The sequence below is a fragment of the Musa acuminata genome, chromosome BXJ2-10, assembly GCF_036884655.1.
Source record: "Musa acuminata AAA Group cultivar baxijiao chromosome BXJ2-10, Cavendish_Baxijiao_AAA, whole genome shotgun sequence".
Classification (NCBI taxonomy): domain Eukaryota; kingdom Viridiplantae; phylum Streptophyta; class Magnoliopsida; order Zingiberales; family Musaceae; genus Musa; species Musa acuminata.
In genome coordinates, this window is record NC_088347.1 from 21900252 (window position 1) to 21917641 (window position 17390).

Genomic DNA, 17390 nt, shown 5'->3' on the forward strand with positions numbered 1-17390 from the left:
TCATTCTCCAACAGGGCCCCACCCGTGAGAGACCAGAGGAAGTGGGGGTGGAGGGTTGGGAAGCGGGGAGACACTGCCCAGAGAGGATATAGATAGATAGATAGCTAAGACGACATCTTTGATTGACTCACGTTGGAGTTCCCAATTAGGCGTGGAGGTTACTTACTTGTACCATTAGGATTAGATGCTCAAATGGTGTTCTAGTTAGAGAGAGAACCTCCCTCCATCTCAAATAGTTATAGTTTGAGTCGGATCCACCTTGGAACTCGATCCGAATCCGATCGACAATTCTTGGACTCGGATCATATATTAGATTACATGAAATCCTAATCATCGGGTATTGTCATCGGATCTAATTTTAAGGAAGCGTGTTCGAAGACCGGTCAAACCCCGGCACATGCGTTACGTGCGGGCCACCATGCATGCTTCCGACTCCAGATTCTAGGGTTTCAACGTTGTCTTCTCCCCATCCAACCTCATCTCTCGTCATCGACGTCCCAACAACACCAACCTACACAGTCTCGTTGACTCTACCCAGGATCACAAAGGCAGGTCCTGCTATTGCGAGCTCTTCGCTGAAGCTTCTTCTTGCTTCTACCTGTCACTCTCACTAGGGTTCCTTATCATACCTGCTCAGAACCATTTCTGGTTCGGGTGGGGGACAACGATCACAGCTCTGCCAACCCTGCCTGATGGTCGCCGGACACGGACGCGATCTATGTGCTTCCAAGCCTACTCTTGTTGATGAAGCTTCTTCTAGCCGTGACAAGGTTTTGGTCTTTGTAGTATGTCTCGGTTGCAGACAGGTTTTCTAAGCCTGACACCCTAATCTAATCTATCATATGGTGATGTCTGCATTAAAATAGCCCCTTCGAAGGTGGAGTTGGCAGTTGACAGGGATGCGTGCCATCGTCCGCTTGTGATCATGTGTGTCTTCTTGCCTTTGGTTACTCGTCGGAATGGTTGAATTAAACTTGGCACGAGCTTAATACCATATGCACGATTCTTAAAGATCCAAGCCAGGTCTCTTTGGGCTCATGGATCTGAGCCCATCTAAGTTAGACCAAGACGGATCTGAGGCCCGCATTCCGGTGGGTGTTCAAACGATTATGTTCCCAAGGATACATCATTGTACGGCTGGATGAAGTCACACCACATGGGTTGAGATTCGCAAAAGATACCTCCGCCAATTTTGACGCAACACACCCTTGACCGCTTCAGGGGTTCGCAACTGACTCCCCGATCTCGACATCCCTATAAGTGTGTTTCCATCGCGACGTTAGGGTTCCCGTTCTCCGTTTCGCTTCTACTACTGTCTTGTTGGGAAGAGCTCGAGAAGAAGGCAGGCGATGGCCGCGCGCTACGAGGTGGAGGTCACCGTCGCCTCCGCCCGCAACCTCAAGAACGTCAACTGGCGCCACGGCGACCTCAAGCCCTACGTCGTTGCCTGGGTCGACCCAGCCGCCAAGTGCTCCACCAAGGTCGCCGTGGATGGCGACGACGATGACCCCGTGTGGGACGAGAAGCTCACGCTGCCCCTCCCGCCCGGCCTGCCCATCGAGGACGCAACCCTCGCCTTCGACGTCGTCCACGCCGGCGCCGCCGAGGGCGTCAAGCCCCTCGTCGGCTCCGCCCGACTCCCTCTCCGCGACGTCCTCGACGAGGTCGGACTCAGCGGGAAGCTCGTCCGCGCGCTCAAGCTCAAGCGTCCCTCCGGCCGCCCCCAGGGCAAGATCGAGATCAAGGTTGCCGTCAAGGAGCAGGCCCGATACTACGGCTCGCCCTACGGCCAGGTCACCTCGAGGGACTACCCGCCTTCCAGCGCCGGCTACGGCTACGGGCCACCGTACGCCGCGGCGCCGTCTGGGTACCCCTACGCGCAGCCGCCGATGGGGTACCCCTACGGGGCACCGACCGGCGCGGGGTATTACCCCTACGGCGCGCCTCCGGCGGTGGGGTACGGGGCTCAGGCGCCGCCGCAGCCGACAATGGCGTATGGGCAGGAGGAGAAGAGCAAGTCAAAGTTTGGGATGGGGACGGGGCTAGCGGTGGGGGCGGCGGCAGGGATGCTGGGGGGGCTGGCGCTGGCGGAGGGGATCGACTACGCCGAGGACAAGATCGCCGACGATGTGGCGGAGAGGGTGGAGGATGACCTCGGTGGCGATGACTTCTGAGCGCGCGATCCGAGGGAAATAAGTCCTACACTGTTGTCAGGTGTCGATGATGATGGTATAAATGTTTTCCTTCTTTCTTCTTTTATTGCTTGTTTTCCTTTTGAGAATTCGGGAGGTGTTGAAGCCGTTCGAATGGTGATAAATTGGAGAGTGCAGTGTGACGATGTTTATGGAAGAAGCTATGATTCGTCTATCCAATGGTGTTGGCTACTTAAATCTTGTAGATGACATACCATAAAAGGAATTAATCAACCTCCAAACATTAGCTAAATCCATTTCCTACTTATCCCATTAAAACCAAGCACATGTCCCTCTTTCTTTTCGTATATATATACATATTAAATTTTAAAAATAAAATATATTTATATTAAAATTTGAGCTTGATCTTATAAGAGTGAGATGTCATATATCTTAAAAATACACATCATATAGAATTTTAGAATATACATATCTCTTTATCCTATAAATTTTAAACTCCTTCTTCGAAGGAGGATTCTTGCTATCACATTTTGAGAAGAAGATATATGAAAAATGCTAATATCAATCAGCACAGCATAAACAATAGAGCAATAAATCAATCACTGAGACCAAATCTTTTTAACGTGGAAAACTCAATGTGGGAAAAATACAGGACCGCAGTCCACCTCAAATTTCCACTATCAATAATAATGATAACAGGTTTACAGTAGGTCTTCTCTAGAATAACTTGAGGATCAGAATAACATCAAGATCATAGATCTTGGCTCAAGAATAGCATATCTTCATCACATAGGATGGATCTCCTCGAAAGAGAATTCTAGGTCTCACGGAGTGTGGATTACCTTAGAGAGGGTAAACTGTAGATCAACACCGTTAGGATTGTAGAGTTTGATGCAAGGATTCTCCACATAAAATTTGGGCCAACACCGTTAGGATTGTAGAGTTTGCTGCAAGGATTCTCCACATAAAATTTGCACATAAAATTTGGGCCAACACCGAAGGATTCTCCACATAAAATTGATTCTCCACATAAAATTTGGACCGAAACTGACAACGTTTAGCCACCAATCGTCAAGCAGAAAACTCAGAAACCTAATCTTTCTCTCTCTATTTCTCTCTCCTCTTTTCTTGCATGCCGCCGCTGCACGCTCACTGCACTCTCACTCAATTTTGCCCTTTCTTCTTTGATTTGGGCTGATGGCCCAAATTTGTCCAAGCCCACATATGGGCTGGACCAACAATTCTCCCCCTCCAGCTCATATGGTGGGCTGTACCAAGCCCGCTCTTCGCCTACATGCTTCAAGCTTCTCCTTAGGCAAAGACTTTGTCAATATATCTGAACCATTATCATTGGTATGCACCTTTTCCAACTGTAATTCTTTCATCTCAAGCACATCACGAATCCAGTGATATCTCATATCAATATGCTTGGATCTAGAATGGTATGTTGAATTCTTGGAGAGGTGAATGACGCTCTGACTGTCACAGTAAACAGTTAAACAGTATATACTTCCTGTTTCAAGCCCAATTCCTGTAGAAACTTTTTCATCCATAAAGTTTCCTTACAGGCTTCAGTAACTGCTATGTATTCTGCTTCTGTGGTTGATAGAGCAACACACTTCTGTAACTTAGACTACCAAGAGACTGCTCCTCCTGCAAATGTCATCAAGAATCCTGAAGTGGACTTCCTGGAATCAGTATCACCTGCCATGTCTGCATCTGTGTAGCTTTTCCTAAGCTTACATACCAGATTTTCTTTTCCTTGACTTTGAAACTTTCTGGTTGTTCCATGTAAATTTCTTCTTCTAAGTCACCATGAAGAAATGTTGTTTTTACATCAAGTTGCTCAACTTCTAAATTCAAGCGGGCAGCCAAACCAAGAACAACTCGGATAGAGGACATTTTTACAACCGGAGAAAATATTTCTTCAAAATCAATACCTTTCTTCTGACTGAATCCTTTGACAACTAGTCGTGCCTTGTATCTTTGTTGTGAACTATTATTTTCAGTCTTCAATTTATAAACCCACTTATTCTTGAGAGCTTTCTTCTCTTTCGGCAGCTTTACCAAGTCATAGGTGTGGTTCTCAAGCAAGGATCTCATCTTTTCTTGCATGGCTTTAACCCACTCACTCTTATTCTCATGTAGAATAGCTTCTTGGTAAGTTTCTAGCTCTTGGCATTTACAAACTTCTCCGGGGAGGGAAGGCTTCGGTTCTTGGGGAGTCGCTGGAAGACAGATTTTACTTGTGTAAGTTCTGTCTAAACACACTGTAGTGACTGAAACATGCTGAATCGGCTCATATTTCCATAATTCATCTTCTGGTCTTACTAGACATAATTAAGTGTTTCTTCCCGAATCCTGTGGCTACAGTTCAAGTGCTGCAACTCTCTCTCTCTTTCATGCTAATGGTTGTTACAGCTGCCAGCCATATGTGTGTACATGTAAATAACATATCAAGGGAAGCGTACTCCAGGCTAAAGCCACAGGCGGGGCTTATGTGCTGGAGTATCGGATTCTTTAGATGAAGCGATTAAAAACAAAGTAGAAACACATTAAAATTGTTCTTATTCTGTGCAATGGGAGCCTGAGAATTCCTTGTGCAAGATGAAATACAAGATCCTGAACAGTAAAATGGCATTCTTGCCAAGAAGAGAGAGAGAGAGAGAGAGAGAGAGAGAGAGCCGTAATTTCAGAGTTCTAACAAAATCTATACACTAAAAAGGCCAAACAATAGCAATCTATGACAAAGTTATGGAAAGCAACAGGAAGAGATGCATGCCATATCCAACAAAGAAATAGGAGAAATGCGTATTGCAAGGAGTGCTATGCTAAAATTATGTTTCTGATACTGAATAAAAAGAATTAAAAGACGACAATATTTTTTTTCCCAAGATGTAAAAAGGGCATCACTTATTAGTCTCCACTTAGGGGCTGACCTGAGATCATCTCCTGTTTAAAGAGTTCTGGTTTGGCAGAGGAGTTGATCAGGGTCATCGGCACCTCTCCTCCAGATTACGGCCAAAACGATAATGAACCTGACAAAATGTGAATATACATCCAAGCAGCAGATGTTGCCAAGGAAGGAAACAGCTAACCGTAGATAAATCAGCACCAGATACATCAAAGCTCTGGAAAAACATCTATGCTTCCAAACAACGAGAGATGCTACAAGGGCTGGTGTTTCTGATTATTAGTCAGCAAGAAGGCAACAATACTATTCTTAAAAGTATAACACAGTTCATATCAAGAGATCAAAATCTTCTCTTCTTTCCGTTTGATGCAAGATGAGATAGACCTCCTGTAACAAGTCTAGCAGTCGAATACATACCCCTTCACTGGAAAGATATATTCACATATGGTTCTGATCCCAACATGGCTCTCTTGTGCTTGAGACAAGGATCCTAGGGACATGAAACAAAATATATAGTTGATCAGCTTACTCCTGGCTGTATCATTGGAATAAAAGCCCAATTCTTCCTATGCTCAGTTGCTGTACCAGCGACCTTCTCATTGGCCCACCAGTCTGAACCAACACTATGCTCTGAAGGAACCCCATCCGAATTATCGAATTTGAATTCTTTAACTGAAGGGAGGGTAACAGAAGGTTGTACTTGCTCCGGCAAGTCGGTGTAGGTATCATCAATGCCAACACTCTGACTGTTATCTGGTTCACTAGTCGGTAGAGCTCTGTCATTTCTTGCAGTCAATGTTTCTGAGCTACCTTCACCTGAGATTGCTACCTTCCTTTCCAAACAGCGTGTAACTTCTTCGGCAGTTAATTCAAATGATACTCTGTGATCCATTATGTGTTCATTATTCTTAGGCACGATAGCAGAGTCCACAAATGATGCAGCTGCTGATATTTGGCCATCCAAAAGTGATCCACCATTTCGAGCATGCTGGGGTAAAAGTTTTCGAGCGGCAATCTCTTCAGCACTGAAGATTTTTGGTGGTTCACAAACAGGAAATGATTGGAAGGAGACATCAACAGCAGAATGGTATTCAGGATCAGGGAAAGGTGAAGATGTACCCGAACATGCCGAACTTGGCGATATGAGGCGACCTATTGGGCTTCCAGGATGAAGCTGGTAGTATGGGAACTCATAGGCCTCACTCTTCTTGCAATTTGCGTCAAGGGAAGAAGTCAGCAATTTGGCAAATGGCACCTCAGGAGATGAAGGTGTTGTGAGATGCAAAGGTTCTGGTGGGGGTGTAAGAGGAGCAGTGGAAGGTTCAGTTGTGAAGGTGGAAAAAACAGGGGGTGAAACTAATTGAGTCTCATTTGCATAGGGCCCAATCGCAAAGATGGAAGCTGGACCACTGGGAGAATAAGAACTTGGTGAAAGTGCAGAGAGCGAAAGAGAACCAGCTGGTGATTGCATGGTAGATGGGGATGGCAAAAAGGAAGCTGGAGAGGAAGGAGGTGCAACAAATGGAAGCCTCACTTCTGGTGGATGGTTTGGATTTTGAACTGCAGGGGTATCCGACATAGGAAATGCAGGTTCAGGTACAAGGACTGCATGGCCGATGCGCTTTCCATTCCTATGAGACCCAAAGCACCAGTACACGCTTAACCAGGCAGTCCATCTTCTTCTCTGGCAGTTAAAAGAACAAACTGAGTGAGGGTGAAATCCAAACCGGTAAGCTGTTACTAGCATAGACTGTGAGCCACATATTAATTACCATGCATAGATAACAAATAAGCATACTTACGGTATGTAGGTATAAAGACTACATGCTACTTCCATGACAAGTAAAAAAAAAAAACCATCTACTAAGATATTGTAAGACCATTGATGGATTCACACCAACCCATTCAGTAAATGAGCAGAGCCAAGGTTGCTCAGACTGACTGATGTCAGAAAACATAAACATAAACATGAATATTATATGAATAAAAAGGAGGCAAAAATGTCATGGGCTTTTGAATCTGAAGTCCAATCTCACTGAGGATAAAAAGAAGTTCGCCAGGTTTGGACTTATTGGATTCACAGACTTTCCTTGTAGTTCAACTAGTTCAGTGGTTGGTTCCCTTGACCTCCTCATCTTTAAAAGTTTCTGGGTTACAATTCTGTTGGATGTGACTGGTCAGAATCTATACATCAAATTTTCAAGAAAACTCTTTCCATACCCCAACTAGTTCAGTGATTACTGATTAGATCCCCTCTTCATCTCGAAGAGGGTTTGGGTTCTAAGCCTTGTGCAAATCATACTTCGAAGGATGCTAATCAATGTACCGATTGGCCTCGCCAACAATGTGGTCAAGCTAACTCTTTGTTCCATCCTCCTAGAGGAATATCACATATGTTCTTCCTGGAAAGAATTGGAGTTTATATGCCCAATATTTGCAAGTATAGTTTCTCTAAAATTTGAGCTTTGACACACCCCCAAACACAAACCCAAAAAAGAGAAAAGACAAGACTCCAAAATATTTCTGCATTTTATGCCATTGGAGAAGCATAACATATCAACTCAGATGAAAGTGATGTCACTGAGATCACCAGGGGGGGAACAATCATGTTTACTGGTAAGAAGTATATTAAAACACAAGGAATATCTTTCCATACCCCTACATTAGGTATCAAAATAATATTAAAACAAGTTACAAACAACATAAATAAGCACTTAAGCAGTAACAGCTATCAAATGAATATTGAGTTGAACAAGGATAAGTTCTATTGGTTCTTTGTGGCCACTGGAGCAGCCAAAGTAGGTACAAGAAGGTTCATGTAGAAAGGTTTTGACATGGATAAGGCAAACTTGTTGCCCAAAGATATCACACCCATAGTTGGCCCATATCAACCAGTGGAATAGTTTGGCTTAAAATATGTGGTATTCTGCTGCCAACTGATTCCACATACAGATAGTTATAAATACAAAGAATAAATGGGGTCCAAGCCTTAAAAAAAAGATTATTTTCATCAGATTTCGTGGATACTAGTTTTTTTATTTTCCTCCAGCTGAACAACCCTTCATAGAGTAGGATTTCATCGAGATCATGATCCCAACTTACTTGAACAAAAAATCGGCTGTTTATATCCTTATCAGACTCTTAGCTGTAACATTTATGACTTTGATACCATTGAATATTGAACTTTGGGGGAAAAAACAACTGCTTATATTAGAACAGGAGTTGCTTGTTCAGAATTTAATCCACAACTTGAACTTTTTGTCCCCTTAGACAAATAAAAATGTGACAAAAAATAGCCCATTTTCACCAAGAAATAAGAGAACATGACACTTGGCATTTATCTTTTTAATTCTTAAAGACTATTATTTAATTTTGTATTAATAAATTATATCTTATTGTTGTTCAAAACTTAAGATGGTAGTAAGCCACAGTTTTGTTGTTGTGCATCTAGAATATATTTGAACCAAATAATGACCACAATTAGAGTGATTACAAATGATACAGATCCAGTGGCAGTCACTAGTAAACATATAGATAGTTAGTAAAAAAAATTAATTAAACAAAAGAATATAACATTGCAGAGGAATGCCTTTGGTACGCATGCCTTTCAATGGCCAATGATATGTACACGAAAGGCATGCCAAAGAAATTCTTGTGAGACTCTGCACTTGCGCATGCTTTTACACTAGCAGTACGCAAAGAGAACAAACAAAAGTAAGAGAATATAAATAAAAGGAAACAATAAACATTAAAACTATATATGTTCAATATATGCCAGCAATTCATGTATAAAGCTTTTCTTTGTCCAATTGATTAGCTCTCCATTCCAGATTTGACCAAAAGCTGGATTCTCTCTGCAACTAAGACTCTAAAGACAAAGGATGGTTAGAGACTTTATTCATTACGACAAATCTAAACCTCAACTTCACATCAGTCAGCCTACCATAACCTAGACCAGGCATCATCAGGTTTTGCCGAAAAGGACAGTTTCATCTGAGTTCACCAATTGTCATCAAGGACGAACATGCAACTCTTAGCTTCACTTTTAATTGTCCTCGAGGATAAGTTGTTCTCTGAAACAGTTACTTGCAGAGCAAAGACATGGCCCACCATCTTCTCAAAGTGTTCAATTTTATTTATGAAATAAGCCCCAAAATCCTTGTATTGTAAAATAGCTCGAAAAGTGAAGAAGTTAAGTATTGCTCAAATCAATTTAAACGAATAAGACACTGCTTATACAGTCCTCAGACAAGATAAAAGACAGCACTCTTCTGAAAAACTCGAGTAGGAACGTCAATTAGTACAACTAATAAGCTTAAGGCACCCCTTAAATTACTTATTGTCATATCCAAAGAAATAAGTCATGCACATCTGCCGAAGCACATAGATACTGCCAGATGGACAAACACCAGACAAACTTATGTAAGCCCAGAGGACATGTCCTAGATAAGGAAAAAAGGCAATAAGCAGAAGTACAACTTTTATTTTGTTAATGTTAAATAGATCTTTATAACTAAATCGGTTGCTTGACAATCAATCAATCTCATGTCTCAACCATACAAGAGGCAAATAATAAGCAGTAATTACATACGACCACAAAAACATATATACACAATTAATACATCACAAGCAAAAAAAAAAAAAGTAAAAGAAAACTAATACTATATGTCATCTGCACCACACTTTACCTGCGGTACAACACGACTTAAGTTGTAGTCTGAAGCTTATATGGGGTTCATCATGTGTTCCACAGGTCCATGGTTCGTAAAGCTCATAACAATGGCCAAGATTGGAAAGTACCAATCGAATGATATCAATAGCATAAAAAAGTGGAAGAAATATTGTATGGAACCATGCATGATCACGAACTTTAAACCACTAATATCTTCCCATGAAATTAAACGAAATCTTGAAAGTACAAACCTACATCTAATATGCAGTTATCATCTAACTCGTAGAATTAAAATTGACCTTTAAAATCATAAAATTAAGCACTATTAAAAGTCAAAACAATGAGATCATTACCAGTAATCCTACCAAATATTAAATAAAATCACTAAAATATAAAAGATTCACAGTAGCATATAACTGTCAGAGATCTGAACTAATCAAAGCTAAAAGGTAACACTAACAGCCATATCAAGAACATAGATCGCAAGAACAAAATGCAAAAGCAGATGATAACCAACCGGAACGGTAACTTGCTGGACTCGACTCTCTGCAGAGACAATCGCGGCCGCCGCCGCATTCACCGTCTCCACGCTATTATTAGCTCCGCTCATCTCTACCTCTTCCTCAATCCGAAAGAGGAAAAACGCCCCAAAAACCTCCCCAGCTCCCCAAAATTTCGCCAATCGCGGATCGAATTCGACGAGGACAGCTCAATCCCGTTGGAGAACGAGAACTGGGCACTACAAATACCAAAATCCCCAACCAAAATCACCTAAACACCGGGAGAAATTCCCATAATTCGCGGCCCGATTCGCCCACGGAAGGGATCGGTGTTAGAGAGAGAGGAGTAGGAGTTGGAGGAGCAGGCGGGGGGGTAAAATGATGGATAAATAGCGAAGAACCATTTGAAGAAGAATCTTAAAATTCCTTCGAAGAGGGTGTGAGAACTGAGAAGAGACGGTCAAACACGCTACTAAACAAAGGCGTTAAGTCGGGCACAAATTTACCACTTTACCTATTAACCGATGCAATGGTTATGGGGGCATCTTAAATGCATCTCGACCGTTGAAACGCCGAATCACAAGCAACGACCGGTCGAGATGCCGATGAGTGTCATAGTGTAAATAAATGAAAAGATGGGGGTAGTAAAGGAAAATTAATGAGTATGCGTCACGTGTGCGTCGAGGACTCGATTCCGTTAATTATTCCGTGTTTGGGAAACTCCTCTTCTTTTTATCCCACTTTTCGCCTCGGAACTTTCGCTGTTACCCATTCGTGTGCCCGAAGCGGGGTCCACCGGAAAAAGCCGGATTCGTGCATCGACACGTGTGACATGATGCGTGGGGCCCATGGAAATGAAGATGGATGATTGCCTGCCAGCGGAGAGGAGGGGGTCGGGTGGGGCGATGGGTGACGAAGATGCGGGGGTGCAGGCGCGGGGATCGCAACTGACGTTAGCGGAGTCATTAGACGCTAATATACTTGTTTAGTCAAATCGAGTTAGGCACGGAAGACGTAACCCTAGGCGTCAATCCGGCTTTAAAAGTCGTGCTAGGATCTCCGAGATACATGTTTAGTGGAATAACCTCGAGGAAGGAACTGTAGACATGAAAGAGTGTTCTCAGGTCATGTGCCAAAACAAAGCTCGAAAGGTGTTTGTGGAAATGCAACCGTGACAAAGCACCTACTTTTAGAGAGCGTGCAGCTCATGTGATCAATGAATCCATTATGGTTGCAAGTTCATCTCAAAAGTTGAGTGCCAATGGTGAGGCAGTGATTGGAGAGAGAGAGAGAGAGAGAGAGAGAGATGATGGAGGAGAGACAGCTTCGTTGCTCCAGCTCCGGAGAAGAGTATCCAACAGCTGTGTTCCAGAGAAGATGTGGCCTTGCGGGACTGAGAGGATATAAAGCCATGGCGCTTTAACAAAGCTTCTTGTAGCTGTAGGCCCTCGCCACTTTCGAGTTTCCATTGCCAGACTTTGGGAAGCTAAGCAGCCGACCTTCTTCGTCTGTTTCCTCCCCCCCACCCAGAAGAAAAAGTTCTTCTTCTTCTGGCCGCTTGCACTTTGTGGTGTGGAGGAGGGGCCGAGCCGCGCGGAGGCCGCAGTCCGCCGTTCGTACATGGCAGAACGCACGCATGCATGCGTCCAGCTCGATCCGAGCGTGAGGGAGGAGAAAGCCTCCCTTTATGATGCCCCTTATCAAAAGCGATGTAGTGGGAGGCAACGGGAATCTACATGAAGGCATGACATGCGCACGATGGTGTATGTGTTTGTGGAAATCCATTCGCTTGTGTGTTCACCACGACAACAAGTGGATAGGCATGTTGGATTCCAAGTTGGAAAGTCTATGACAGCTCTGCGAGAGGCTCCCATCAATATATATATATATATATATATATATAGTTTTATTTTTAAATATTTATGAAGATTATTTTCATAAATCAAATGAAAAGAACAACCTTATCATTATATTAAAACCAGTCCTCTAATTTTATTTGTAATAAAAATAAAAAAAAATATATAGAAAAAAAATGAGTAAACAAAAATAAACATTTATCAGTATTGCTTTCTATTTAAGCATGAATCATTTTTTGAAGCTCACCTCAACATGGATAATTTCTCGTGAGCGCTTTAACATGATTCAACGGTACCTTTTTCTTATTGTTTTTTCCTTATATCATTATTTGTTTCCGATAGACCTTAGTTAACAAAGGTTATGGTCTGTTAATGATATATCTTGTCTTAATCTCTAATAGGGCTAATCAACAAAGGCCATGGCCTTTGTTAATAGGTCAATTTGTACATGACTCGATATTTAGATTTTATTAGACATGGAGACAAGCCCAACAGGCTTGGATGATAATTTCAACTCTGACTCAAGTTGCACTGATTTGATCAAGTCTAATTGGATTAGGTTTGACCAACTTGAGCAAGAAGATATGATGAGTTTGGTGTCTACCTTAAAAGAGTCTCTATCCCATCCTTTTGCCTTTCCTATTTCCACATAGCATGAAACTTTGGTTGATTACTATTTTGAGGGTCACAAGTCATGTTTAGTGAAATCATTATCTAGTTTGATTGATTTTGAGACAATAGGATTGACACCATCCTCCACCTACTAATGTTTGAATGAAGAGAAGAAATAGAAAAAGTGTTATGATAGTGATATAAATCTTTGGCTGACTTTACAAAATTTAGCATGAAATAGAGAAAGAAAAAAAAAAATGATGTGACTGCTTATGAAAATTTCTTTCTCTCTTTCTTTTTTCTCTTTACCTAAGTAAACAATTATTAGAAAAATATTAAGAAGATTTATCATCCTCCTTGTCAAAGTGTTACCCTTCTTCCTAAGACTAATCATCTCTTTCCCAGAAATGAAAGACAAACAAACTACTTAGCTACAACTTTTCTTTGTTGTCTCCTTCCACATTTCCACACACACACACACATATTTTGGAGGGAGAGTCCACCTAAAGTTGCAGAAAGAGGCATGGCTATGGGTTCATCTGTTGAAGGTTGCCACTGTCACAACAGCACCTATCAATTCCAACTTCAGCTCCCAAAGCTCCTGTTCTTGAGCTTTCTTTCTTTCCAGTTATTAATGAAGTACAACTTGGAGCTCAAGCTTTTATGGTTTCAATTAACAGTGGTAAAAATTCAACAGTTATAATAAAGCATAAAAAAAAGCTTGAAATATAGAACAAAAAAATGGATATAAGATTTCAACTAATAACTTTAGTATTTTAAATTGAATGATTACATTGAGTTCATCTTTGATAGAAACTAGTCGAGATTAATATACATAAAGATGATAATAATTCAATCTAAAAACTTAAGTCTATCATCCGACTTCGTCAATCATTTACGATATATTCCTTTTACACTACTTTTTTTATCTCAAACACATCAATTATTTAGATCAAAATTTATATGTATTTTACTTTGATACCATATTATAACTGTATTGATGATTAGTCAAAAACAAATCGATCATGTTTAATATACATACATCAATTTCAATCCTTTACAACATACAATTTTGTTTTAAATTCATCTTCTCTCATATTTTCAATAAATATTGATTTATTCCCCAAAAAAAACAATTCCATAACCTTATTTGTTTTTGTTTGATCATTTTGGTTAGTGGAAGTGATCGATGGCCTTCTCATACTCTTATACCTTCACAAGCTTATTACTCCTCTCTCTCTCTCTCTCTCTCTCTCTCTCTCTTTCTCTCTGGTGAGTTGTTCTTATGAGGGTGGCAACGACAGATGATGATGCTCTCACTGCTCCTTTACATGCACAGAAAGCCATCCTTCAGTCTCATGAAATGGCATATATTAGGTCAACTTGGGCAAGTTATTCTTGGTTTGGGTTGCAGGAGAAGTGAGGAAGGAAGGAGAGGGGGAGGGAGGGAGGGAGGGAGGGAAGAAGCCATCTCCCACCAACCCCATATGCCTTGCTTCCACAACCACCATCTCATAGCATGAGACCGATGAGAAGCTGCCTCTCCTTCTCCCTTTCGTGCCTCACACAACCAACCAAAAGAACAAGCAACTTCGTCACGCCAAGAATCTGTCCACCTGAATCCACTCATCTCCCACCCCTTCTCGTTTACTTGTCCTCCACAATTTAGTAATCCCAAAGCTCACCCACCACCCAAACTCCATCCCCAGCATCATCTCAGTTCAGGCTTACTATATCCAAACATGTGGAATGTGTAGAGGCTTCAATAACCTCAAGTCAATCGATCCTCATTACTTAACTAAGTGCATTGGTTCACCTCTCTTTATTTTTCTTCCTTCAGTGTGGAAACACAAAGACTAGAGATTGAGAGTGAGAGAGAGAGAGAGAGAGAGACCAGTGAATGTTTGCTCACACCACCACCACCTCTTTTGTCAGTCCCAAACATGATTGCTGTAATACTACTAGTAGCTGAAAATTAATCTGTGTATTACTTGTTGAGAAATTGACTTCTCTCAACAAAAATTGTATAGGAGGCTTAATGTTGCTATAAAAGTTTGAGTTTAATTTGGATAACAATATTTGAATATAATATAATGCTTAATTCTATGAAAATATTAAATCATATAATTGACTTCTCTCTCTCTCTCTCTCTCTCTCTCTCTTTCTCTCTCTCTTTGTTATTCAATCCATATTCTCAACAATTGATATTGATTAAATGCTCAGCATCCTAAAATAAATATTTTTTAGAATTAGCACATCACAATTCACATAATAACAAGAACTATCATCAAGAATCCTTGTCAAAAAGGATTGGATGTTTACTTCAAAGCTGACAGAATCTCTCTCTCTCTCTATCTCTCTCTCCCCAAAAAAAAAAAAGAAAAAACATTATTGTTCACTCCAATAATATTCCTTTATGTCCTTAAAGACTTGTGGAGGAGGCAGAGTGTGGTCCACATTGGCATATTGATGAGCCTCTCCACATGTAGTTTATTAGGTTACAAGTCTTCTTCCTCTCAGCAAATGTTAGCTAAGTGTCAAGTGTTCACTGTTTCAAGACACAGTCCATCTCCTTTATCTTTAGCGTCAGCTCTCCCTTCTTCTCTCTCCAATTGTCACCCACTTCCCCCCTTCCCCAAACTATTCCTTGCTTTCCCTACTCTCTCTCTCTCTCTCTCTCTCTCTCTCTCTAGCGTTTCTCTTGTGCCTATATTTAAGCCTTTGTGCGTGAGCAAGTGAGCTTGGAAACGGAAGGACAGCTGAGACTCGTTCACCGTTACTGTTCACGGTGGCTAAATCGGCTGCTTTTGACTCTGCTCATCCATCCTCTCTATATAGAAGACTCCATTTCACATTCACCGTATCGATTCTCGACTCTTTGTCTCTTTCTACTCTCTCCAATGTCTTCAGAAGAGAAGAAAAGCAACACGGATTTGGCCGAGGAAGCCATGGATTACGGCAACCGCAGCAGCAACAGTGACCAGTTCACCACCGCCTCCCCGGTCGTCAAAGGCAAGAGGACGAAGCGGCAGAGGCCAGCCGCGGCCGCCCCGGCCTCGTCGATCTCGTCGGCCGAGCTCTCCAGCAGCACCACCGAGGAAGAGGAGGACATGGCCAATTGCCTCATCCTCCTCTCTCGGGGTCGTGCCTTGGATGCCGATCCACCAGGGACCCAAGCAGCAGCGGAGGAAACCGCCATGGCGACCACCGGGAAGGCCGCGCCTGATGTCTACCAGTGCAAGACCTGCAACAAATGCTTCCCTTCCTTCCAGGCTCTCGGCGGGCATCGCACGAGCCACAAGAAGCCAAAGGCAGAAGAGGATCGTGTGCAGATCAGCACGAGTTCCTCGACCTCAAAGCCGGCTCCGACGCCGAGCGCCACCAACACCGGCGCCGGTGCGGGCAGCAACAAGCCGAGGGTGCACGAGTGCTCGATATGCGGGTCCGAGTTCCCGTCCGGGCAGGCCCTCGGCGGCCACATGCGGCGTCACCGTCCGATAACGCCCGCAGAGCCACCGGAAGCGAAGAAGGAGAAGCACGTCCTCTCGCTGGATCTTAACCTCCCCGCACCACCAGACGACGACCGCGAGGAGCCGCCGCGGCCCACCTCGTCCGCCATGCCCTTCCCCTTCGAGCTCCAGCAGCCGCTTGTATTCTCGGCATCGGCTTTGGTGGATTGCCATTACTAAGCCATCAATCAGCATACGAAAGAAAACACCTCAAAATCTCTCCTCCTTCATTCTGTATTTGTTTTCGTCGGTCATAGAAAATTGGTATTACGAACATCATGTGAATCAAATTAATTCAACAGTTTAATCGATTCTTTGGATTCTTCTACTTCACGTCGTTGATGCTACGAGGGAAAGGCAATCAATCATATGCTCATGTGTTACACGATTCCTGTTGCTTTCCTCCTCGTCTTCCTCCACTCGTGCCAAGCTGCACTTGCGCACAAGCAACGAAAAGAAACAGCAAGAAGGATGTTGGCTTTAGGTTTCTCCACCACAAAGGAAAAGCTATGGATCAGGTTCTCATCTCATGAGTTTGATTTGTCTGCAAGCCAACTTCCCCTGCTATTAAATGCCAAAGGAATAAAAGGGAGGAGTTGAGGGAGAGGCAAGTAGGTAACTCCTACTCTGGCCAAAGAACAAGCACACACTTGGACTAGATGGAACTGCATGCTTATGCTTATCTGCTCCATCCATATCGCACCACATCATCGTCAACACTACATGTTAGGGAGGAGAAGGAGCCAAAGTGCCAAAACCCTAATAGCCACTTGCATGTCACACTCAAATAGCAGCCATCTCAGTCACTATTTCCATGCCTCATTGAATCTTAATCCCTGAAACAGAAGCACTGCACGTTAGGAAGAAGGCGCACGAAGACTTTGGGCGAGACGGCCGTGGAGGAGGAGGAGGAGGCGTTTGGCATCGTCACATGGGGGAGGGGAGGTTACCTTCTCCGATCATAACTCATCCACTGCTGCATTGATTGCCTATGCCTTCCATGGCCTTCTTTATGAACAGAGTTCTCAGGCAGCTAATTAACTCCAGTGATGAGAATATCTTCCGATGCCAAAGTGACGGCTTTAAAGCATTATTCAATGTATCTTCAATAGCTACATAATTTGGTAAGACTGTGTGTGTGTGTTCCTCTTGTCCAGTAGTTGGAAGCTAGAAT

The 17390-nt window shown here is 42.8% G+C and overlaps 3 protein-coding genes across 3 annotated transcripts; 2 read left to right on the top strand and 1 right to left on the bottom strand.

Moving 5' to 3' along the window:
• The first annotated feature begins 1270 nt into the window (after nucleotides 1-1270).
• On the top strand, nucleotides 1271-2367 carry LOC104000190 (protein SRC2 homolog). The gene has a single exon (XM_009422176.3). The coding sequence runs from the start codon at nucleotides 1350-1352 to the stop codon at nucleotides 2172-2174; it is 825 nt and encodes a 274-aa protein (XP_009420451.2). The 5' UTR covers nucleotides 1271-1349; the 3' UTR covers nucleotides 2175-2367.
• Nucleotides 2368-5285: 2918 nt separating this feature from the next.
• Nucleotides 5286-10634, bottom strand: LOC104000191 (uncharacterized). The gene is made up of 2 exons (XM_009422177.3): nucleotides 10257-10634; nucleotides 5286-6751 (listed from the first exon to the last, which is right to left on the bottom strand). The coding sequence occupies exons 1-2, from the start codon at nucleotides 10347-10349 to the stop codon at nucleotides 5588-5590; spliced, it is 1257 nt and encodes a 418-aa protein (XP_009420452.2). The 5' UTR covers nucleotides 10350-10634; the 3' UTR covers nucleotides 5286-5587.
• A 4435-nt stretch (nucleotides 10635-15069) lies between these two features.
• Nucleotides 15070-16544, top strand: LOC135624485 (zinc finger protein ZAT5-like). Its single transcript, XM_065128144.1, has one exon. The coding sequence runs from the start codon at nucleotides 15608-15610 to the stop codon at nucleotides 16394-16396; it is 789 nt and encodes a 262-aa protein (XP_064984216.1). The 5' UTR covers nucleotides 15070-15607; the 3' UTR covers nucleotides 16397-16544.
• The last annotated feature ends 846 nt before the right edge of the window (nucleotides 16545-17390 follow it).